This window comes from Panthera tigris, chromosome A1, assembly GCF_018350195.1.
Source record: "Panthera tigris isolate Pti1 chromosome A1, P.tigris_Pti1_mat1.1, whole genome shotgun sequence".
NCBI classification, from domain to species: Eukaryota; Metazoa; Chordata; class Mammalia; order Carnivora; family Felidae; genus Panthera; species Panthera tigris.
The window spans coordinates 210,933,833-210,959,015 of NC_056660.1; the positions used below are offsets into that span (position 1 = coordinate 210,933,833).

The following is a 25,183-nucleotide window of genomic DNA, read 5'->3' on the forward strand; positions in this document are numbered from 1 at the left end:
ACAAAATACTCCACTTTTCAGTTATTCCATTGTTCTGACTTCAACCCTCCGCAACTTTATGATATTGATGTTTGGAGGTCCTTTAATGAAATCTGAATATCTCTAAGGGGACAGGATCTTTATCACATACATGAGGTCTTTCTATGTTGATGTAAATTCTAATTTTTTTCCTAGTAGAGACTCCCAGTTGCATTGCAGTCAGGTGGAAAGGACTTTATTCAGTCTTGCAAATAGGTCCCAGGTGGAAAAAAGAGTGATTTTTTAAGGAATGTGGGAGAAGGCCAAGATGGACTGTTTTGCAATTTACCCATGACCAGAATTATATCTGGAAGATTGATTTTATAAGTCTTCATTAAACTGAGGCCCTAAAAAGGCGATGGTAGGTAGGTATTGTCTAAGTAACCAACTTAAAAAAAAAAGTCCCGATTACCTGTTTCACCGTTCTACGCCACCCTCCACCATCTCCCCTCTGCAAATCACTAGTTTGTTTTCTGAATTTGTCTCTGGTCTGTTTTGTTTATTCATTTGCTTTGTTTTTTAAATTCTACATCTAAGTGAATTATTTATCTTTATCTGTCTGAGTTATTTCACTTAGCATGGTACCTTCTAGGTCCATCCATGTTGTCTTAAATGGCAAAATTTCATCCTTTTCTTAGGGCTGAGTAATATTCCATAGTATATGTACCACATCTTCTCTATCCACTCATCCATTGATGGGAACTTGGGTTGCTTTCATATCTTGGCTATAGTAAATAATGCTTCAATAAACATAGGGGTGCATATGTATTTTCAAATTAGTGTTTTTGTTTTTGATAAATGCCTAGTAGAATTGCTGGATCATATGGTAATTTGATTATATTTTTAAAAAAATTTTTTGAGGAACGTCCATACTGTTTTTCCCAGTGGCTGCACCAATATACATTCCTACCAACTGTTACGAGGATTCTTTTCTCTCCACATATTTGCCAACATTTGTTATTTCTTTTCTTTCTTTTTTCTTTCTTTCTTTCTTTCTTTCTTTCTTTCTTTCTTTCTTTCTTTCTTTCTTTCTTTCTTTCTTAATTCCAGCAATTCTGACAGGTGTAAGGTGATACCTTATTGCGGTTTTGATTTGCATTTCCCCAAGAATTAGTAATGTTGAGCAGCTTTTCATGTGTCTGTTGGACACCTGGATGTCTTTTTGGAAAAATGCCTGTTTAGGTTCTCTGCCCAGGTTTAGTTGGATTATAGGTTTTTTGATGTTTAATTGTATAAGTTCTTTATATATTTTGGATATTAACCCCTTAGTGGGTGTATAATTTGCAAATATCTTCTCCCATTCAGTAGGTTGCCTTTTTGCTTTGTTGATGGTTTCCTTCACTGTGCAAAAATAGCAACATTTTAAAAGAAACACATTCTTTCATTAGCTATTTGGTATCCTGAAATACTGTTCATATGGAAAACAAGATACATACTTGATTTTTATCACTTTTATTTACCAATTTTTAGAATAATGAGTTGGTGCCCTAGAAATCTTTAAAGATAATTAATAAGGTCTCTTAAAAAGCATTATTATTAACTTACAATTTTTCATATATTTAATGTGCTTCAATCCACCATAGTCATTATTATAACTTAATGACCCTATCTCAATTGTCAGTGGAAGGTCCTTCAACTTAGTGCCTCTATCTATTTTTTTCAATGTTTATTTATTTTTGACAGAGAGAGGGAGAGAGAGAGAGAGAGAGGCAGCACATGAGTGGGGGAGGGGCAGAGAGAGAGGGAGTCACAGAATCCGAAGCAGGCTCCAGGCTCTGAGCTGTCAGCACAGAACCTGACGCAGGGCTCGAACTCACAGACCGGGAGATCGTGACCTGAGCCGAAGTAGGACGCTTAACCGACTGAGCATCCAAGCACCCTCTATCTATTCCCCAGAATAGACCCAGAATCAGGCTGGGTCTCTCCCAGCAGAGCAGCAGTGAGTGGAAACCGTGTAGACTTGTATCCCAACCAGACTTTCATGCTGTGACCTTGAATGTGACTCCAGTGGCCCAGGTCCTGCCAATTACCTAAATTCAAGTAGCAATAAGCTACTTGATACCCTTGTAATGAACTCTGTTGTATTTAAGCCAAGAATCCAATTGATCTAAGAGAAAGAAGCAGAAATAGGGAGGCAAGTTAGGATAAGCTGGAGTACAAAAGCAAGTTCAGAAAAGTGATTGCAATGTAACATCATTTATGTAATATAAAACTACAAAATATAATAATATAAATAAAAGGTAGTATATAAGTAGGATAGCTATAGCATCGATAGACTGTGGATACTATATGTCAAAATCATGGGAGTGCTTGTGTCTTGAATGGTAGAGTGAGCAGAAGCAAAGACATGTAACTTTGGGTGGGAGTGGGTGGGTATAGGAGACTTTAACTATGGAAGGAGTTCAAAGCAGCTGGCCTGTGATCTATGTACTCCCTTTAGTACATGGATCCTTCAGGAAGCTGAAGAAAAAGGCAGCTTTTGTCAAAGGAAAAGGTATTCTTTGTCAATTGTACCTGTTGTACCTATTTACCTTGGGTAAGTAGATGAATGATATTTGTTACAAGGAAGAGAATTTACCTATTTAATGCATTTAACAGGCTGGCTCTGGCTATAGGATTACTTTTGCCAAATAAACTCAGAATCCAGGAAGCGCAGTTCCATAGCTAAGTAACACCCTGGGATACAAAATGAAGTCTGTTAGGTACCTGAGAACCTCATTAGAGATCTCAACTATAATCGTGAGTCAGAGGGTATATTAGTTTGCTAGGGCTATAACAAAATACATAACTCCCCACTCCAACCTTCTTTTTTTTTTTAATGTTTATTATTTATTTTTTAAGAGAGAGAAAGAGAGAGAGAGAGAGAGAGAGAGAGAGAGATTGGTTGTGAGTAGGGGAGAGGCAGAGAGAGATGAAAACACAGAATCTGAAGCAGGTTCCAGGCTCTGAGCTATCAGCACACAGTCCGACATGGGATTCAAACCCATGAACTATGAGATCATGACATGAGCTGAAGTCGGATACTTGACTGAATGACTCAGGTGCCACACCCTCCCCCAACCTTCTTAATAGTTTTATTAGTCTGCTCAGGCTGCCATAATAAGGCATTAGAGGCTGGGTAGCTTAAACAACAGAAAAACACTTTTTCACAGTTCTGGAGGCTAAAAGTACAAGATCAAGGTATCTTCAAGTTTGGTGTCTTCTGAGGCCTTTCTCCTTGGCTTGCAGATAGACAGCCACCTTCTGCTGTGTCCTCACATGGTCATCCCTCAGTCCTTGCTTTCTGTGTCCTAATCTTTTCTTGTAAAGACACCAGCCATATTAATTAGGACCAATCCATATGACTTCATTTTACTTTAATTACCTCTTTCTAAGCTCTATCTCCAAATACAGTCACATTCTGAGGTACTGGGAGTTAGGACTTCAATATATGAATGTTGATGGGACTTAATTCAGCCTCTAACAGGGGATATGTGTCCAATGTAAGAAGGAAGAGTCATGTAAGATTTTCCAGACTTCTGATTTAGCTGAGCTTTTCCATGACCTTTATCTTTGAGCTTATTACTTGATGCTGGGCAATATCTCTGATTCATGTGAATCTGATCCTGGCTGTTAGCTTAAGCTATTTCTGTACTGTTTATTTTTTAGAACAATAGATTGTAAGCAAATACGAAAAAATATTGTGTCAATCTGGATGTCTTCTGTAACATTCTTTGCAATTTACTTTCTTTTCAAGTTTTTTAAAATAGAAATAAAACAAGAGGGTAAGGAAGCTGATGTCTGAACAAAGGTAGTAACATAGGCTAGACAAGAACAAGGAAGTGTTGTATTAATTAAACAAGGAGGCTGTTAGACTGATGTGGTTCTAATGCCCTGGCAACCTACTAAGCAAACCAAATTCTAACCCTGTAAATGCCTCAGTTAATGAAATTGAAACTAAGAACAACCCATCACAAACAGCCAAGTAGACTTTAATCTATTTAGAGCTAATCAATGATTTATTTGTTTTTGTGTATATAAGCCTCTTCCCAACTCCTGGGGGTAGAATGCTCCTAACCACCTCCTTGTTGGTGCTGCTTGGTTAGACTAGATTTTGCTGGGAAGGAAGGAAGGAAAGATGGAAAGAAGGAAGGAAGGAAGAAACAGAGAAAGAGAGAAAGAGAGAGAGAAAGAGAGAAAGAGAGAAAGAGAAAAAGAAAGAGAGAGAAAGAAAAGAAAGAGAAAGGAAAGAAAAGGAAAGAAAGGAAGGAAGGAAGGAAGGAAGGAAAAGAAAGAAAGAAAAGGAAAGAAAGGAAGAAAGAAAAGAAAGAAAGGAAGAAAGAAAGAAAGAAAAGAAAGAAAGAAAGGAAGGAAGGAAGGAAGGAAGGGAGAAAGAGAAAGAAATAAAGAAAGAAAGAAATCTTAAAATGTTTAACAAGCCTTACTTTAACTTCTAACAGAAGGTCTGCAGAGGGAGGCAAAGAATGCCTGCCTGAACCCAGTGGCACGCAACCCCTCAAAGGGAAAGCAGCCAACGGAAAGGAAAACCACCTATTGGACTAGCCAGGAGGCGGGGCCAGGATCCTCCGCATGTACAGACTCTGCACCGGAGGAGGAGGAGGAGGAGGGAGGGCCCTGCGCAGGCGCAGGAGGGAGGGACCGCTTGGGGCCCGCCTCCCGGGTGGTCTAGGCTCGGTCTGGGCCGCCTGAGACTTCTTCACCTGGAGAGCCGGGTCCCATGGCGCTGCGGGGTATCCTGGTGTTGGAGCTGGCCGGCCTGGCCCCAGGCCCGTTCTGCGGTATGGTCCTCGCGGACTTCGGGGCCCAGGTGGTGCGTGTGGACCGGCCGGGCGCCAGAGGGGACGTCAGCTTCATGGCACGGGGCAAGCGCTCGCTGGCGGTGAACCTGAAGCGGCCGGATGGGGCATTGGTGCTGAGGCGCCTGTGCGCCCAGGCGGACGTGGTGCTGGAGCCCTTCCGCCACGGTGAGCCCCAGGCTCCTCTGCGGCTCCGACGGGGGACCAGACGCGGAAAGGTCCCCGCCGAAGGGAGGGGCTGGGCCGTACGAGCCCGTCACATCTACGCTCTGTTGCCGACAGAACCTTTTCCTGTCACTGCCTTTCTAGATTTTTCTGTCGCGTTTTGCTATTGTTGATCAGTCCCCCCTTGAGATGATCTATACTTGGAATCTCAGATACTGAGGTTGCCCCTGTTCTCCTTATACCCATTTCCGCCCCCTCCCCCAGATTCTCTTTGTTTCTAATCACTCATTTGTGCTTGTCTTAATTATTTGAGAGTCCCGAATCCTGTGAGAATCTAAGGAAAGCCAAAGATTGCCTTCCTGGAAAATTGCATGTAGGTACATAGTCGTTTTTCTACCGTTTTGGGGGTTGGTGTACCCTCTAAAGCATCTAGACCCAGGCTAACATTCTCTGCGGTAAATCCTGGTGTTCCAAGTTCCTTCCAGCTTCAGCTCAATTTGGTTTACAGTTTGCTTCCTGGAGCCACCTTTTCCATCCCCACTGTTTTCACCTTTTTATAGACAGATGATGGCCAAATTGATAATCGTACCTCCGTCTTTTAGAGCCATAGACCTCTGAAATACACAGACTGTGCACGTGTCTTAACTGGCTGTCTTATCTCCCAGGCACTGAAACTTCCATAAATCCCAAAACAAGCACATTATCTTACCTCCGAGAATAACATCTCCTCTTGTGTTACTTATTTTTTTATTTTTTATTTTTATTTTTATTTAAAATTTACATCCAAATTAGTTAGCATATGGTGCAACAATGATTTCAGGAGTAGATTCCTTAGTGCCCCTTACCCATTTAGCCCACCCCCAACCCCCCACAGCCCCTCCAGCAACCCTCAGTTTGTTCTCCATATTTGAGTCTCTTATGTTTTGTCCCCCTCCCTGTTTTTATATTATTTTTCTTTCCCTTCCCTTGTGTTCATCTGTTTTGTCTCTTAAAGCCCACATATGAGTGAAGTCATATATTTGTCTTTTCTCTGACTAATTTCACTTAGCATAATACCCTCCAGTTCCATCCGCGTAGTTGCAAATGGCAAGATTTCATTGTTTTTGATTGCCGAGTAATACTCCATTTTATATATATACCACATCTTCTTTATCCATTCATCCATCGAGGGACATTTGGGCTCTTTCCATACTTTGGCTATTGTTGATAGTGCTGTTATAAACATGGGGGTGCATGTGTCCCTTTGAAACAGCACACCTGTATCCCTTGGGTAAATACCTAGTAGTGCAATAGCTGGGTCATAGGGTAGTTCTATTTTTAGTTCATGGAACCACCATACTGTTTTCCAGAGTGGCTGCACTAGCTTGCATTCCCATCCTCCTGTGTTGTTTTTCTCATTAAATGGAACCAGTACCCTCCCAGCTGCCTGAATCCAAACCCTGTACTCTGCCCATGACTCCAAATATTCTTAACTGCATTTGCTTTCAGTTATCAGGAATCCTCCTTAGCTTCTGTAGCTTCCTTCACGCTGTTGTAACAGCCTTTTTAAAGATGATGTGTGGGTCTAGCACAATTTGGATCCATTCTCAGCTCCCAGGGCAATCTTGCTCAAAGTACAAATCCAAAGCTTTGCCTGATACATAGCAGGAAGTCAGTAAATGTTTGGTGAATGAATTGAGTATCTGTGGGGCACCAGGCATATTAAATGTTAAATCATTTATTCACACAGCCAGATTGGAGGATGATAATAATTTAATAATTAGGATTATATCATAATTTAATAATGCCCCATTTAAAGATAGAGGCTCGACATGGTTGACTCCACGATCTTGCAATTAGAAGGAAAATAGAGGGGTGCCTGGGTGGCTCAGTCGGTTAAGCATCCGACTCCGGCTCAGGTCATGATCTCGCGGTCCGTGGGTTGGAGCCCCGCGTCGGGCTCTGTGCTGACAGCTCAGAGCCTGGAGCCTGCTTCAGATTCTGTGTCTCCTTCTCTCTGTGACTCTCCCCCGTTCATGCTCTGTCTCTCTCTGTCTCAAAAATAAATAAACATTTAAAAAAAATTTTTTAAAAAAGAAGGAAAATGGAGCTGTGAATACAGATGTAGCTGCCAGGTGAGAGGATTGTGGCTGGTGTTTAGGTAGAAGACTAGAGTTTTCTGTAATTTACTATAGCTTTAGGAAGACAAAACTGTAAATATATAGTCTTCATTATTTTTAATCCCAGGAGGTTAAAAATACTAGTTATCTGGATTTTGTGCAATAAATACTATACTTATTCATAAGAGCTCTTAGATGGTATTGTAGCAAATTTTATCACTGACATTTTGGTGAGCTTTTTTGTGAAGATGCCCATGCTAGGCACTTCAGAGACCCATGGAAACAGATCAGGTGTGAATCCTGCCAGAGGAGCTTCTAAACTGAGGGGAAGATGATGGAATATATACACAAAAGCACAGTGTGAGGTAGAAGGTGGCGGATGATGGGGGCACAGAAAAAGAAAACACCTTAAAGGCTTTCGAAAGTGAATTTTTGACCAAATTCAGCCCCAGGGTAACTGTTCTAGGAGAACAAGCCATTTCTAATAAATTACTAAGGAGAGTATTTGGGGAACTATAAAGGCACTGACTAAAAGAAGGAATGGCCCACTATGGGGATTGCAGGAACTTGGATATGCCTGAAGGGAATTAAGGTGGGGCTGGAAGGAAATAGGATTTGGGGGCAGAAGTCACACATTCCAGAAATGGTGGCTTCACTCTGTGTCCTTGATTATTGGAAACGTGCTAAAACCCACAACAAACGTTATCGGTATGATTTGGAAGAGTGCTATTTTATGTTTGCCACAGAGAGAGGATTGTTCCTATCCTCAATTCATCCCTCTTAAAAAAAAAAAAAAAAAATCTTTGTTCCCTTTCTCTTAAGGTGTTATGGAAAAACTCCAGCTAGGCCCGGAGATTCTGCAGAGGGAGAATCCAAAGCTCATCTATGCCAGGTTGAGTGGATTTGGCCAGTCAGGAAGATTCTGCAGGGTAGCAGGCCATGACATCAACTATTTGGCTTTGTCAGGTATGTTGACAAAATAATTTCTCTACACCTTTTATTTTGTTCCCAGTCAAGATTTACAGTTACACCAACTAAAAAGAATTTTTTAAAGGTGAAAATTTAAATATTTATCACAATCAATAAGGAGAGCATGGTTTGAAAAGAGTTGGTTTGTCATAGAACACTTATTCCCAACCCCTTTCCCTCTGACTTGACACATTTGAGGGATAATATACTCTCACTAGTAACATTTACTTACTACATTTCTCACTACAATTCTCAGGCAAGACCCTGCCAGGAAGTAAGAGCCTTGGTGGTAATGGGGATGGCTGTTGTACAATTCTAGAAGTCCAATGCGCTATCCATTGCGCAACGGAGCCACCTGCTGTTGTACAATTCTAAAATGCTGATAGAGTTTGATCTGAACTCCCCTTTCCACCTCCATTCTGAATCATTGCCTGAGTCACCATTTTAGACTTCTATGAATACCTGTAGCTTTCAGGTCATATTGTCACTTTATTAGAATTTTTGCCTGTGAGAACAGGTCTTAGAATGGCCTGATCCTAGAATTCTAAGAAATTGTGTGTTGTTGAATAAAGGCCTCAAATTTCCTGTGAGTACACATTTAAAGATTGAGGATAAGAGTGTGGGTAGAATTGTTTTTTCCATCTATTTAAAAATAGAATTACTTTATTTTTTCTTGTGTTTGATTATTTTCTTGCATCTCTAATAAGACTGAAAGTGGGTCATAATTGTTGGTAAGCCATAATCTAAATTGCTAACAATAATTTTTTCCTCGAAACTCAGTGAGTAAAAACTTAGCAATAAAATTCTGAAAGTGTTATTTGGAATAAAGTTTTAGAGAGAAAACAACAACAAAACAAAACAAGGAGTCTTGTTGGGGGAAAAGCCGGTTTATAAATATGCTGACTAGGTTTAGATTTGGAAAAGCATCATGTACCGGTTTTCACCATGTCGGCAACTAGAATGATTGGTTATTCCTCGTAAGATGTTCATGTATCTATTTAAAAGTGACATTAAATTTACATTTCGTGTTCCTTGATTTCTTTAAATTATGTAGGTGTTCTGTCAAAGATTGGCAGAAGTGGTGAGAATCCGTATGCACCGCTGAATCTCCTGGCTGACTTTGGTGGTGGTGGCCTCATATGCACACTGGGCATCTTGTTGGCTCTTTTTCAACGCACACGCTCTGGCAAAGGTCAGGTCATTGATGCCAGCATGGTAAGTGTTAACTGGGGGAGGTGATAAGCCTACCAGTTGTTCTAAGTATGATAGGCGGCTGCCTCAGATTGTTTTGTGAATAAGAGATAAATGAGATTTGAAGTTTGAATCCAAATTATCCAGGATATCCTTTTTTTTTTTTTAATAGCCTCATATCCTTTCATTGAGTATCTTGTTTGTAGAATCAGTTTTCTAAACTTTTCATGACTCATCTGATTCCTGCGTTGGTTTCAACAATCTTCGCCTGCCATTTCTTGTGCTTAGAATACAGTTTTCAAGCAATCTTCATTAAAAACTGGGCTCGGGAAGGAAGTCCCCCTTAGCAGACAGAGAAGATTCTTAAGGGTGCTAGAGTAAAATTGGGTCAGTCTAGACTTTCCTGTTACAGTTTGCAGGGGAGACTCCAACATCACGAAGCTTCAGTTTTTTCACTGTCACGCACTGAGTACGTGCCTTGCGTTATGCTAGGCGCTTTCCCTGTGCGATTTCTCCTAATCCTCAAAACACCAGTTCCAGTTGGAATACTTTATTTGAAGAAAGGAGAAACTGAAGCATAGAAATTTGCCCAAGTTCTCACAGCCAGTTGATAAGAGCCCAATCCAGCATTCTACATATGTATTTGCATTTGGACAGATCTTTGGAGGGAGAAGGAAGATGGGTTTGAGGAAGACAAGACTGGAGGCAGAGGGACAGTTACTGGGTTGTTGCTGGGAGATACGAGCAAGTACTAAAGTCATTGATGGTGGAACAGGTCTGGATCTGAGGGCTATTGGAGACATAAAATTGCCAGGATCTGGTGACGCGTTGGCAGTAAAGGGGGAGCGAGGAGTCAAGGGTGGCTCCCGTGTTTCTGGCTTGGATGACCTGGTGGATGGCATCACTGGCACCTTGGGGGCGGACTGCCAATGGAAGAGGCAGTATGGGTCAGTGGTTAAGAGCACGGATTCTGGCACCTGTTTCCTCCACCCCAGCTCTGCCGCTGACTGGTTCTGGGACTTGGGTGAGTTACTTACCTCCCTGTGCCTCGGCTTCTTCTTTGTAAAATGGAGACAGTAATGGTAACTGCCTCATAGCATTGTTAGAGAACTAAGCGAATTGATGCCTTGTTCGGTGTGTAAACAATGCCTGGCATAGAGGAGGTGCTATGTAAGAACTTGGTATTATTGTTGTTGTTATTCTTGTATGATAAGACGAGTTCAGTTTGGGTCATTTCAAGTTTGAAGTCTCTTTCAGATATCCCCACAGAGTGAGTACTCGAAGTTAGAAACTAGAAACAGGTTTTATTGTCATTTGGAAGCCACATGAGACCGTGTGGTCCTCTAAGGAAGGGGACAGAGCACCATATTTGAAGAGTGGGCAGTAGAGGAGAAGTCAGGGCATAAGGAGAGCAAAGTGGAGAACTGAGGAGTGTTTCCATGGAAACGAAAGATAAAGAAAGTGCTAAAAGAAAAAAAAAAGGAATGGTCAGAGGGTCAGGTGTCAGTAGAGACCTCAAGAGTTTATTTATTTTTTATATATTTTTAAGTTTATTTCTTGAGAGAGAGAAAGCGAACGGGGGAGAGGCAGAGAGAGGGGGGAATCCCAAGCAGGCTCCACACTGTCAGTGCAGAGCTTTACATGGAGCTTGAACTCACAAACCATGAGATCATGACCAGAGCTGAAATCAAGAGTCAGAGGCTCAACTGACTGAGCCACCCAGTTACCGGCCTCAAGAGTTTAGATCTGAACACTGTAAATTGGATTTGTCATTGGTGACCTTTTGCAAAAGCCATTTCCATGGCCCTTATCTTGGGGGCTTGGCTTATGCTTCCTTCTCACAGGCTAAACCCTGTGCTATTTCTCTTCCTTCTGATACTTTTATCAGGATACATTTGCATGTCCTCTGTGTCCATCTCTAAAGTGTGGTGTGTGATTGATCTTTTTTTTTCTTTTAATATTTATCTTAGAGAGAGAGAGAGAGAGAGAGAGAGGGAGAGAACAAGCAGGGAAGGGGCAGAGAGAGAGGGAAACAGAGGATCCAAAGCAGGCTCTGCACTGACAGCAGAGAGTCCGAAATGGGGCTCAAACTAACGAACTGTGAACTCATCACCTAAGCTGAAGTTGGGCACTTAACCCACTGAGCTACCTAGGCGCCCCTGTGACATACTATTTGGTATGTCAGCTGTCAGAGCCATAAAATCAGGTGTGTGTGAGATTTCAAGTTTAAAGGGAAAGTTGGGATGTCTCCAAAGATATAGCCAGTAACTGTGAGAAACTCCGTGGACCCCCAATTCCAGCTATTTGATATGAGGGTGCTTTGCTGGCCTTCTCCTTGGGGTTCGAGAATCATTAGGATCATAAAGCCATGAGGGTAGGGAGGTATTCTTCTCTGGAGAGCCACATGCATCCAGCCTTGTGACAATTATACCTGAAGATGTGAATCCATTCCTGTTATTTCAGAACTCAGTGGGAAGTTGGCATTCCCAAACTAGTTTGTCTGGACTCAGAAAACCTGTATATCTGCTGCTCATATTTTATGTTAATTGTGTAACTTTCTAGTGATTGTTAAGGTATATTAAATATTCAGATATAGTTTTCTTTGGCTTGGAGTCAAGCTAGAGTATGCTAAATTTAACTGTAATGTGGTTTACCTTTAAAATGTGATAGTTTCCTATTACCTATGTGTATGTGTTTATAGGTATTGAGACCAAAAGAAAGATTTTTTCAAAAGCTCTTTGCTTTATTTTTAACTTTTTATGCTGACAGTTAAAATTTTTTTTTTTTTAACATTTATTTATTTTTGAGAAATAGAGTGAGACAAAGCATGAGCTGGGGAGGGGCAGAGAGAGAAGGAGACACAGAATCTGAAGCAGGCTCCAGGCTCTGAGCAAGCGGTCAGCACAGAGCCCGATGCGGGGCTTGAACCCACAAACTGTGAGATGATGACCTGAGCCAAAGTCAGAGGCTCAACCGACTGAGCCACCCAGGTGCCCCTATCCTGAAAGTTTTTAATGTATATAATTATGGAGAGAATATATAATGAACTTCCGTGTACCCTCACTTGGCTTCAAACATTATCAACATTTGGCAGTCTTATTTGAAAAGAACAACAAAAGTAGTTCCTTCTAAGTCTTTTCTGAACTGTATTTTCTGAACTGAATAGTGGAGAAACCCTCTATCATAAACCTGTTCTAACACACTTTCTTGAAATATCAAGAAGTTGTGTAATTAGATACAGTCTTCCTGTACTCTAAGAAACATTGTTACACAAATGTTAAAAAAAAAAACTAAGTGGAAATTAATTGTTGTTTTATAGTTTAAATGTCTGGATTCATATTGTATACTGTTTCTTTTCCAAAGGTGGAAGGAACGGCATACCTAAGTTCTTTTCTGTGGAAATCTCAACAAGTAAGACTGTGGGAACGACCTCGAGGACAGAACATGCTAGATGGTGGAGCACCTTTCTACACAACCTACAGGACAGCAGATGGGGGCTTCATGGCTGTGGGAGCAGTAGAACCCCAGTTCTACAAGCTGCTAATCAAAGGTAAGTAATATTCCTGTGCCTCTCCTGCTCCCTCCCCTTTTCTTGTGGGTGTTCTTTAACCTCGATTTTAGGCCTTTTAAATTCATTATCTCTTTTATTATGTATCCACTTTATGATTATAATTGTAATTATATTGTGGGGCATTTCCCTTATGTTTAAATTGACAGATACTTTCATAAGTCTATAAAATAGCTCAGAGTTTTAAAAAATAATCCATTTTATGCGAGTTCAATTTCATACTCAGCAGTGTTATTTATGTTGCCCTTGCGTGCCCATGTCTTATTCTCAGAAATGATGTGCTGGTTCTGCCAGTTCTTATTCCTTGATAGATGCCCCCATGGGGTGCCAGAGCACAGAGTGACTTCGGTGAATAAGATTCTGTTGGAATATGTTATTATCACTTGATGCTTCTACAGTTTACCTTTCTTGCAGATTCTTGTCTCATTTGCATGTGGCCACAAGTTAGCAGGAGAATTTGCGATCTCTTCTTCTCTAATTAAACAATCAGACTAACATTTTGTTCCTGTAACATGTTTGAATTTGAAGTTTACTTTACAGGTAAATGAATAGCTAAGAAGTTTTAGAATATACATTGAAGAGGTATGACAAGCTGGTCATGGTGTGTCTGTCTTTTCAACTTCACGGTTGGAGTCTCATTATGTTTTGTAGTTTTTCAGATGCAATATACTACTCAAAGTTGTTTGCATATAGCTGAAATCATTGTTTTTTGCTAGCATTAGAAAGCGTTTTATGATCAACAATATTAACTTCACTAACTTAAATATAGTTGGAAAAACAAACGACAAAATGGTTTATGTAGATCATAAAAGTCTTTTTGTTCCAAAATTAAAACTAAGAATGGAAGGTATTAATTCAAAATTAGGGACAGAACAATGCTATATGAGGGGCTGAACACAGAGGGATCAACACCCTTTCCTCGGTGGTGCAGGGCCTTAGAAGGCAGGAGGGATATAGCAAGGTGAAGTTTGTACCTGACATAAATCTTGTATATTTATGTATTGTCTATAGAGAATTTAAACGTAATAATAAAATTGACTAAACTTCAGTCCGTTTTTGTTTTTGTTTTTTTAAACAGAGTGTGAGTGGGGAAGAGGGGCAGAAGGGGAGAGGGAGAGAGAATTTTAAGCAAGCTGCGTGTTCAGCACAAAGCCCAACACAGGGCACAATCCATGCCCCTAGGATCATGACCTAAGCCAAAATCAAGAGTCAGACACTCAACGGACTGAGCCACCCAGGTGCCCATCAGTCAGCTTTTTGTCATCATCATTCACAGGCAATTCTAAATGACAATGGTAAAATAAACTCATTGAAAAAATTTTGTTAGGAGAGGCTGAGTGGCTCAGCTGGTTAAGCATCTGACTTCGTCTCAGGTCATGATCTCATGGTTTGTGAGTTTGAACCCCTTGTCAGGCTCTGTGCTGACAGCTTGGAGCCTGGAGCCTGCTTCAGATTCTGGGTCTTCCTCTCTCTCTAGCCCTCCCCAGCTTGCGCTCAGTCTCTTTCTTGCTCAAAAATAAATCAACAGAAAAAGAAAACAAATGTTAGTTTGAGTTCTAAACAATTGCTACAGCTATTGTTGAGTTCTAATAACATATGTAAGATCTATTAGCACATTTTTATACTTAGCCTTTAGTAAATATTACATAGAAATTATTCAGAGAACTCCCAATTTTACGGTCTCACTCCTGTTTTTTCTTTTAAAATTTGTATAGTTTCAACATCCACATTTAGGTCTCTGTTAAATTATGATTAATTTTTTTGTATGGGGTGAGGTAGGGGTCCAACTTCATTGTTTTGCATATGGCTATCCAGTTTTCCCAGCACTGTTTGTCAAAAAGACTATTCTTTCTCCATTGAATGGTTTTGGCGTCTTTGTTGAAAATCAGTTGGCCATAATTGTAAGGGTTTAGTTTTGGACTCAGTTCTCTTCCATTGATGTACATGTCTACCCTTATGTCAGTACCACACTGTGTTGATCATTGTAGCTTTGTAGTAGGTTTGAAATTAGGAAGTGTGAGTCTTCCAATTTTGTTCTTTTTTAAGATTGACTATTCGGAGTCCCTTCCATTTCCATATGTATTGTTTTTAATGCTTATTATTATTGAGAGAGAGAGAGAGACAGAGTGTGAGTCAGGGAAGGGTAGAGAGAGAGGGAGACACAGAATCTGAAGCAGGCTCCAGGCTCTGAGCAATCTGCACAGAGCCTGTCATGGGGCTTGAACCCATGAACCACAAGATTATGACATGAAGTGAAGTTGGACGCCCAACCGACTGAGCCACCCAGGGGCCCCTCCATATGTATTTTAGAATCATCTTGCCAATTTCTGCAAAAAAGGCAGCTGGGATTTTGATAAGTGTTGTGCTGAATTGTGCATCAGTCTGGGGAGTATTGCCATCTTACCAGTATTAAGCCTTAATACCCATGAACATATATGATGCTTTTCATTTATAGAGGTCTAGAATTTTTTCAATGATACTTTGTAATTTTCAGTGCACACACCTGCACTTATTCTGCTAAATTTATAGAAGAATTTTATTATTTTTGATGCAATTGTAAATGGTACATTTTTGCATTGTTCGTTATTAGTGTATAGAAATACATAGTAAGTAGTTACTTTTGTATATTGATCTTATTTCCTGCAACCTCACTGAGCTCATTTTTCTTCTAAGTGTGGATCTCTGAGTTTATCTTGCTTGATTTCCTTGAGATTCTTGCATGTGCAAGTAATTTGTTTTTCATCAAATTTGGGAATTTTTCAGACATTTTTTCTTCTAGGATTTTCTCTGCCTTTTTTCTGTCTCTCTTCTTGTGAGACTCCCTTAATGCTTATGTTGGTATTTGTGTGTGTGTATGTACACATTTAGCTTTCTTGTAACAAAACAGCTTGTGGACTTTACCATTTAAAATTGAGCATCATCTTTCCTTTCCAGTGAAGCAGAAAGAAAAATTAAAAATAAACGGGAACAAAATTACAATAGACAATGTCAATTTCAGATAAGATCCTACAGGTTCTTCTGATTCTCCCCTCAAGTGGCAGGGCTCAAGTTATCATTAGGAGAGAATTTTATTTTAAAAATGTCATCTAAAACTTCAAAGATGTCCGTTAAGCATCATAATTAAACATGCCAGCGGAGAAGCCATGTTGTCAAAAGGCTCACCCAAACATCTCAAACTCACCCTTTGCTGACCTTCTATAACCCCATTTTTTAAATTTCTTTTTTCTTTTTTTTAAACAGGAGGAAGTAGGCAGATAAATGTTGGTAAATGCTAACCTTCCATATTCATATACAGACACAGAGTAATCTCTGAGCCCAATAGAGAAAGGAGGGAAAAAGCTAGAATTCTATGTACTACTACACAGGGGCCTACCACCTTCCAGCTTCCAGCAGAGCTAAGGGAGTAGAAAATTTTTCTTTTTTCCCACAGAGCACAGTAGCTTTGATTCCATTAAGTTTTTGTTGGGACAGGAAGGGATAAAAATTGAATGTCGAAGAGAAAGGGGTAGAGATTCTTTTCCCACTGTATTCTACTCATGGTATTCCCCCCCCAAATAAGTTGAAAACCATGGTGTAATGGGAGAGAAAAGAGACTTCAAAAAAACAGGACAAATGAGCTAAGGTAGGGGTGGGGGGAAGGACTGCAACTTGCTCCCAGGGACTGGAGAAAATCCCAAAAGGAAGGTTGGAACCTGTTAATGTTCCATTAGTCATCTTCCCCTTCCTCCCCCTCGTCATCGTCTCCATCACCTTCATCCTCATCTCCTTATTCATCAGTATCTTCCAGTCTTCCCCCCCCCCCCCTTCTCCGTTCCCATCTTCATCATCCATATTGGGAACCAAGTAGTACTTGAATGAATTTGATCAAATATCCTCTTTGATGACATCTCCTAACTCATCTGCACCTGCATCAGAATGGTCAGGAAACCAGGTGAAGAAGCTTTCTGGTTCCTCATGCTGTCTCTTTCCGCTGGCTTTCTTCTGCATTTGACTTGGACATTTCATCAAATCCTTTCAAGATTTCCATCTGATTTCAGTAGCTTTTGAAGATGGATTACCACTCTCATTCAGATGAAATTCTTTGGAGAGACCTTTATTTTCAAAGTAAGGGTTTTCATCAAAATAAAAATCTATCCTGTAACTTGATTTAATATCTTCAAATGCTGTCACTTCACCTCTTGTCAAGTAATGTAGTGCCTCTTCATCTTCCTTCCCAAGCAGTGCAGACACTTGTGGGTGGTTGACAAAGGTTGTTACCCCCTTGTGGGATTTTGGCAGTCGATTCCAACTTCTGAAAAAATGGTTGGCAGAGTTTCTTATATTTATGTTCTACTTTCAAAGTCTTCTCACTGGCTTATTCATTAAGTCTGTCTGTTCCATTTGTACTTCATCAGGATGTTCAGTTGTTGGCTGTTCTTGTTCTCCCTTTGGCAAGGGTTGAGAGGGTGCTGTCTCCTCTGGCTTGGAGGCAGGAGGCAGTCTCAGTTTCTTCATTTGAGGTGAGAGTGAAGACTGGCATTTGGGGGCCATGCTGTGAAGAGAGTCCAGGAAACAAGGGAAGACGCATGTCTGGAAGAAGCTCTGATGACTCCATATTTTGGTATTCTTGATGGTGTCCTACAGGTCTCTGAGGTTCTGTTCACTTTTCTTTATTCTCTTTTTGTTATTGTCTTTTATTTCTTTCCTCAGTATACCTCTTTTTGAGTTTGCTGATTCTTTCTCTTGTCAGTTCATGTCTATTGCTGAGTCCTTCTTTTTAAAAAAAAATTTTTTTAATGTTTTATTTATGCTTGAGAGAAAGAGAGACAGAGCATGAATGAGAGAGGGGCACAGCAAGAGAGGGAGACACAGAATCTGAAACAGGCTCCAGGCTCTGAGCTGTCAGCACAGAGCCCAACGTGGGGCTTGAACTCACGGACCGCGAGATCATGACCTGAGCCAAAGTTGGACGCTCAACCAACTGAGCCACCCAGGTGCCCCTTGCTGAGTCCTTCTAATGAAAGTTTTATTTGCTATATACTTTTCAATTCCAGAATTTCTATTTGGCTTCTTTTTTAACAATCTAACTCTTTATTGATATTCTCTTTGATTAAACATCATTCTCAAATTTTGTTGAACTTTTCAGACATGGTTTCCTTCAGTGCTTTGAATATATTTAAAATAACTAGTTGATTTAAAGTCTTTGTCTAGTAAGTCCAGTATCTGGATTTTTTCAGGGACAGTTTCTGTTGATTCCTTTTTGTCTTGTGTAAGGGCCACATTTGCTTCCTTCTTTGCATGTCTCACAAGTTTTGTTGAAATTGGATATTTGAAATAATGTAAAATGACCACTTGGGAAATCAGGTCTTCACTTCCCTTCCCTCTCCCCTATCCTGGATTTATTATTGCTGCTATTTGTTTATGTAATGACTTTCTTGGACTAAATCTGTGTTCTTTGGTATGTGCAGTCACAGAAGTCTGTTTGGTTAGCTTGGTCATCAGGTAATAATTGGATAGAGATGTCCTTAAATGCCTTGAACCAATAAATTTCCCATCCTTTTCTGTGTCTTTACTTCTTGCTTGTACAGACTCAGGGTCAGCCAGAGGTGAAAGATTAGGACCTTCTCAGATCTTTCCTGGGCATACTCATAGCCCTATATATGTGCCTTCTAAATTCCCGGAAATATGTTGGAGCATTTCAAAGCCCCCCATGAACATCCTATTCCCCACTTTTTTTCTTTTATTTGTCAGCTTCTTTTTATCCCAACAGGGAATGCCACCTCAGATAGCTATGATATTAAATAGTTGTCACTGATTTTTTTTTTTTTTTGATAAATGTTAACAGTGTTCCAGAAATAAGGCATTGTGAGCTCCAAGTCAGATCAAATAAAGACAAGCCATGAGAATGGAGCCTTTCAGGGAGCTGCTAGACAAATGGCAGTTCTTGGGGGATGGGATTTAGGGGAAGCTCTCAACTCACTTCCGTCCTGCAAGTGGCTGTTATCCTGCTAGTTGTTTTACAGAGCTGTGACTGAGAGCCTGTTGGTTTTCATGACTACCACAGAGCTGGGGAGAGAGGGAGAAATTAGTGCAAGTTATAATACCACAAGGCTTACTGATCTTATGAGATGCAGCTGTTTTTCCTAAATAAATGCTCTTTGGATTGTTGTAAACTTCTAATTTCCAGAGTTACAAAAAAGTTCATTCTGACAGTTTGTGCCAGGGTTCTGTTGCTTTTATGCAAGAACAGGTTTCTGAAGGTTCTTGCTCTGCCATTCCAGAAGTTAACTTCCCTCCTTGGCATGTCTTATTGTTATCTTAAAACATATGTGTTTGGAATGATCATTTCTAACATCCACACTCCACCACAAGGAGTGAGTTTTTCTGGAAATACTGAAAATGAAACGAGACATTATTCTAGCAGGCTGATTGCTCCAGCCCTTCATCTTCTGACCACTTTCTCCTGGGCTTTCTCTTTTTAAGTCTAAACTCTGTAACCACTCTGATTTTTTACAGCCTCCTGTCTTTGTATCCACAGCCTTGTATGGTGTCCTTAACCTCCTCTCTCCGTTCAAAGTTCACGAGGGATCCTTGGCTGACAGGTGGTTTGTGCTTCAGGCCGGCTTAACATGTTAAGCCAGCTTTGGTGAATCTATATAGTCCATGCCAAAATGCCACAGCATTTTCTTTCTTTCACAAGATTTATTTACAAAAGTACTACTTTTATTAATCACATATACATTACTTCTCTCTCAGGCCCAGCTGGACAAGCTGCCACATCTAGACTGATTTTATTACCTTATTCATTTTACCTTATATTTGAGATCTTTGAGACCATACTTTAATCTTAACATAATACACAAGGTTTTTATAAGGTAAAAATTCTACCGTACTGCATGTCTGCTGCTTTCTGGGGCAAAAAAAATCTGTAAATACAGAGAATTTCATGACGTTTTGAGATAACAAGACACTTACAAGTATATTCAGATAAGTAGTAGAGAATTTTTAAGTTGTTTTAAAATTTCAAAATCTTACTAAAAGAAAAGCAGACAATAACGAGTATTGTCAAGGTTGTGAGGAAACTGCAACCCCCTGTGCATTACTAGTGGGAATGTAATATGGCAGGTCCTCAAAAAATTAAATAGAATTACTATAAATTTTATGCTACCACAATTTTTAAAAGATTAAAAGTAATTCAAAATAATATGTGTTTTAGAAAAGAATGTAATACAGAATTTGTAAAGAAGTAAAAATTCTCTCTTGTTCTTTCACTTGGGGGAAGTTTGGGATGTGGCTTTCAAGAACTTTTTCTGTGCACATACCAACACGGTTGTTTTATTTATTTATAAATTGTATTTATATATAATATAAAATTATCCAAACTTACAATTAATAGCTGTCTTTTTGTATTCAACAGTATACTAAAGATGTCCTTTCTTGGCAATACAAAAATTCTGCACCCTCATGATATACCTAGCAGCATATGAAACTGTATGGTACGCCTGTACTAAAATTTAAATGTTTCCTTATTCAAGTTCATTTATGTTTTTTCCACAGCTTTGCATTGTAACAAATATTTATTATTTACTAATAAACATTAATCTTTGTACATGTATCATTGCATACTTACAACATGAATTTTTAACTGTTTAATATATGCCTAATATTGTGTTACAGAGCAGTAAAGTTTATGGCATGTACTTAAAATAATAAGTATTTTGTGTAATTGTGTGTATGTATGTGTATGTGTTACATGTATATATAAGATCACTTTTTGGAAATCAAAACCTACTTTCCCAGGTTTTAAATAGTCTGAGTCTACAGGCCAGTCCTTAAAAGTCTGTTTAAATTTAATAATTGATTATGCTATAAAAACTAGCTGCAATCTACAATTATATTCATGTAGGGGAGTGGTTTTAGAGTACCATACAGGAATGTCAAGAGCACAAGAAACAGCGTATCCTAAACCACTGGTAGTTAGTCCTGTGGCCTTGATCAGAGTCATGGGCAGGATAGGAAACTATGGGCTGAGAAAGGATAATAAGACAGTGGAAAAGCTAGGGTGTCAGAATTAGGGGTAGGAGCTGGAGTCTTTTGATTTCTAGTATTTTTTCCAGTATACAAACTTTAACCTGTGAGACCATTAATCTCAAATATAATGTCTGTTACAGGGAGAGCATATTTTATTTAGTCTGTTTATAATGTCTTTTATCAGGGAGATCCAATTTTATTTAGTATTATGATTCTGATCACATTCTGATTAAAAAAAAACCTGAAAAGCATGCAAAGATATTTATAACAGTAGCTATGATCTAAATCACTATTTTTTGGCTAACTGGACACTTTATTTGTTTTTCAGTCACAGAGTTTGGGGTAGTCAGGAAAAAGAAGAAAAGTAAAAGACATCCTTAGGAACATTTTTGTGTGTGTGTAGATTATAGTGATAAAGCTGAAGTAATGGCTCAGTGTTTTTCCTCGTATATGAATGGGTCAGAGGAAAATTTACTTGTTTATCCCACAGGTGTCTTTTCACAACTATCCAGAACTATGTGAGTTCTCCTTATTTCCTTATATATCCCAAAACCCTAAGAAGGGCCTGCAGTATTCATATCTACTTTCCTTTATAGGGATTTTCTTCTTCAAAGCAGCTTACATGCAATTAATTAGTCATCGTTCTTCTACATGATAGGGAAGGAAAGGATGACAAAAGTGAGAATTATTAGATTAACTTGACTGAACTTCTGCAAAATCACATGCATACGAAGGTCCTTTCATGATTATTCCACTCTAAGATCCACATTTAAAAACTCTCTTCCTTGTGGGAATAGAAAATGACATTTACACCAAACTCTAGTAAAGTGGCTTTTGGGGTATAATTTAATCAGCACTGGAGTTCAGGTGTGTCTGCAGGGGTAGGTGCTTGTAGTTAATAAAGGAAGCAGTGAGCAGGTCCTGGGCCAAGAAGCCATCCTTTCTGTTAAATCCCCAGCTGAATGCTTTCATTTTCTCTCCACTATGTGTTGATGAGCTTTTCATGATCCCCTTCATGCTTGACACAAAAGTCTGTGTGCCCCGTTCATGATTTGACTGGTTGACCACTTTCTGTCCTGTTTGCTGTAGGAACAATTTTTTGCATGGGTCTTTGGGTACCTTACAAATCCTTTGTTCCTAGTTCACAGCAGTTTTGTAAGAGGGTAATGAGTCAAATATCACTGCTTAACTAGAGCTCTTTTATTTGTCCAAAATAAAAGGAGATGAATATTACATGTTAAATTGCAATCTTGAATTTAATCATTTATCTTCAGGCTTCTTCCTTAAAAACTGGGGTAGTCATGTGTAAAGTTGTTTAAATTTTATATTTCGTAGGGTTTGGGAACACTATATAAAATGTGGGGTTATTTGAAATCAGTATGACAGATAATAACATCTTGAGGAAATTTCTTTTTGAAAACCTACTCAGGGAAAAATCAATTTCTGGAAACTAGACCTTTACAGATAGACTACTTTTGGTGAAATGTAAATAATAAAATCTTGGCAGTAGGAAGTCTGTTTTCAGTCTTGCTACCCTATTACCTTTGCCCTTTCCGGCTACTGGCTCCAAGTTGAGTTTGAATTGTGTCTCTTGACCCATCTGAGAAACCCTTAAAGACACCCTATTTGGGACACTATGGTGAGGTCAAAACTCATTTTATTGACTATAACCACTCCACCCAAAGCATAATAATTTAAGAAGTTGTGTTTTTATTCTCAGGACTTGGACTAAAGTCTGATGAGCTTCCTAATCAAATGAGCATGACTGATTGGCCAGAAATGAAGAGGAGGTTCGCAGAGGTATTTGCAAAGAAGACCAAAGAAGAGTGGTGTCAGATCTTCGATGGCACAGATGCGTGTGTGACTCCAGTTCTGACGTTTGAAGAGGTCACCCAGCATGATCATAACAAAGAACGAGGCTCATTTATCACTGATGAGGAGCAGAATGTGAGTCCCCGCCCTGCACCTCTGCTGTCAGACACCCCCGCTCTCCCTTCTTCCAAGAGGGATCCTTTTGTAGGAGAACATACTGAAGAGATACTTCAAGAGTTTGGGTTCAGTCAGGTAGAGATCAGTCAGCTTGCCTCAGATAAAATCATTGAAATTAATAAGCCACGAGCTAATCTCTAAATTCCAGGCCTCACAGCTCAAGTGAATTGAATATTACATGTTCAGTGTGGGATAATACATAAAATTGTGTGCACAGAAACACGAAGGAACAGCATCCTGGTAGACCAGCTGTTCTAATCAAGAAACAAGACTGTGAGTACACAGTAATGATTGAATTCTGAAAATGGTTAACATGATTATTGATTTAGGAATGTTTTTAGTTTACTAATATTAAATTGTGGCAGTTTTTCTGCTTTTCAATTTACTTGATTATATTTTTAATATTAAGATATGAATAATATACTTTCAATAGATGAATATAATGGTTTTTATTAAATAAAGCCTTTCCCCCCTAAAGTTTACTTCTGCTTCTAAGTTTCTGAAAAGTTTTCAAGAAAGTCCTTGAAATAGCACTTAAAAAGCAATTTGTGACTCATTTAAATAACGTTGGCTCTACTATTTACCAAAATGAAGTCCTTAGAAAAGTCTGATCCTTTTAATGTGGTAAGAAAATCTTTCAGCCAGCCTCTTTGAATTGTAATTTTAGAAAATGTTCTTGATGTTTCCTTCAGATAACCCCCACTGTCCAGCTAGACCACAGGACTAGAGCCCGGCTCTGTGTGGCTGCCTCTTAGCATCACCTACCATGTCTCTTAGTAAATTGCCACCATCAGACAATCCTGCTAGACTCTTCCTCCTCTTACAGGTTTCTGGCCTCAATTCCCATCACATCTGCCTCTGCCCCCAGTGTGCCCATGGCTTACCCCTCACTTCATTTAGGCCACTGCCCAAATGTCACCTTAGGGAGTACCCTTTCCTGACCCCTCCCTAAAATGGCAGCCACTTTATCACTTTCTTTCCCCTCTCCCGTTTCATTTTTCTTTACCTCGTGTATTATTACTGACATTATACTGATTAACCCCAGCCCTCTTAACCAACTATCTCTTAACCAGTGCACACTAGAATGGAAGCTTTAGGAAGGGCTTTATAGGTTTTGTTCACTGTTAAATCCTCACTTCCTAGATCAGTGCCTGGCTCATAGTGGAAACTTTGTAAATATTTATTAAAGAAGTGAATCTCAATAGTGAAGTGCTGTCAGTGTTCATCTTCATGGCTCCATACCGATCCGCTCTGCCCAACATCCATTGCTGACTTCATTCAGACCCCTATTACCTCTTTCCTGGACCACTGCTCTGCTTGCCTACCTGACTTACACCTCCAGTACCACTGCCACCGCCGCCTCCTCCTCCTCCTCCTCCTCCTCCTCTTCCTCCTCTTCCTTCTTCTTCTTCTTCTTCTTCTTCTTCTTCTTCTACTTCTACTTCTACTTCTTCTTCTTCTTCTTCTTCTTCTTCTTCTTCTTTTTATCCTGTTACTCTACTGGTAATCTTTACCACATCAAACTGGTCTTTTCATCCTGTAAGATTCTTCAATGGTTCTCTTTTCTTTTCCTTATGTAACAAATACAAATCCATTTATGTAGCATATCAACCCTTTTTTATAATAAGACTTCTACCTAGCTGTTCAGTCCCATCTCTACTCCCCAGCACTTTCTATTGGACTGACTCAAGTTTCTAATTATGTGATGGTCTCTCTTGCTTCCATTCCTTTCCATATTCTGTAACATTTTCCAGGGCTAGCAGTACTCCTAGCCCCTTTTGCTCCAGCTTGTTGATTTAGCAAATTTAGACTTGGCTCAGACAGCCTTCTTTGTGAAACTTCCTGTGTTTCTCAGCCCTAGGGCAGTTTTATACAATGATTATAAAATTTGAGTCAAGTATCAGTTGGGTTCAAATATCACTCAATCACTGTGGTATCTAAGACAATTCCTGTGATGTGCCTGGAACATCCTAGGTGCTCAGTAATTACTAGTTTTGTTCTTAGGGGTCCTTCCTAGGTTTCCATTGCACTTTGTACATATCTCCAAGGATAGTCATTGCTTTTAGTGTAGCTTACATAACTCTTGACTAGGTCATAAGCTCCCAGAGTAGTTGCTCTAGCACACACACAAGAGAATAATCTAGAGATACATTAAAATACAGATTCCTAGGCCCAACCCTAGAGATTCTAATACAGAGTGTCTAAGGCAAGACTCACGAATTTGCATTTTTGCCAAGGTTCCAGGTGATTATAATGCTCCTGGTTCAAAGACCACATTTCGGAGGGAAGATGGCGGCGTAGGGGGACTCTGGGCTCACCGCGCGTCCTGCTGATCAGTTAGATTCCACCTACACCTGCCTAAATAACCCAGAAAACCG

The 25,183-nt window shown here is 39.7% G+C and overlaps 1 protein-coding gene and 1 pseudogene across 2 annotated transcripts; one reads left to right on the forward strand and one right to left on the reverse strand.

Annotated features, from left to right (window-relative positions):
- The first annotated feature begins 4,395 nt into the window (after positions 1-4,395).
- Positions 4,396-24,116, forward strand: AMACR (alpha-methylacyl-CoA racemase). Of its 2 annotated transcripts, XM_007097426.3 has the most exons (5): positions 4,396-4,982; positions 7,901-8,044; positions 9,102-9,262; positions 12,602-12,788; positions 22,537-24,116. In XM_007097426.3, the coding sequence occupies exons 1-5, from the start codon at positions 4,736-4,738 to the stop codon at positions 22,944-22,946; spliced, it is 1,149 nt and encodes a 382-aa protein (XP_007097488.2). In that variant the 5' UTR covers positions 4,396-4,735; the 3' UTR covers positions 22,947-24,116. The 2 variants fall into 2 exon arrangements, with proteins under 2 accessions (XP_007097488.2, XP_007097489.2); XM_007097427.3 differs by lacking the exon at positions 9,102-9,262 and having other exon boundaries at positions 22,537-22,656.
- On the reverse strand, positions 16,444-17,456 carry LOC102957762 (annotated as a pseudogene).
- Positions 24,117-25,183: the final 1,067 nt, after the last annotated feature.

Bases quoted from the DNA above. Each gene is read 5' to 3' on its own strand.
- AMACR (XM_007097426.3), top strand. From the start codon at position 4,736: ATGGCGCTGCGGGGTATCCTGGTGTTGGAGCTGGCCGGCCTGGCCCCA. The intron at 8,045-9,101 runs GTATGTTGACAA...TAAATTATGTAG, and splicing joins CAACTATTTGGCTTTGTCAG to GTGTTCTGTCAAAGATTGGC. The intron at 9,263-12,601 runs GTAAGTGTTAAC...TCTTTTCCAAAG, and splicing joins AGGTCATTGATGCCAGCATG to GTGGAAGGAACGGCATACCT.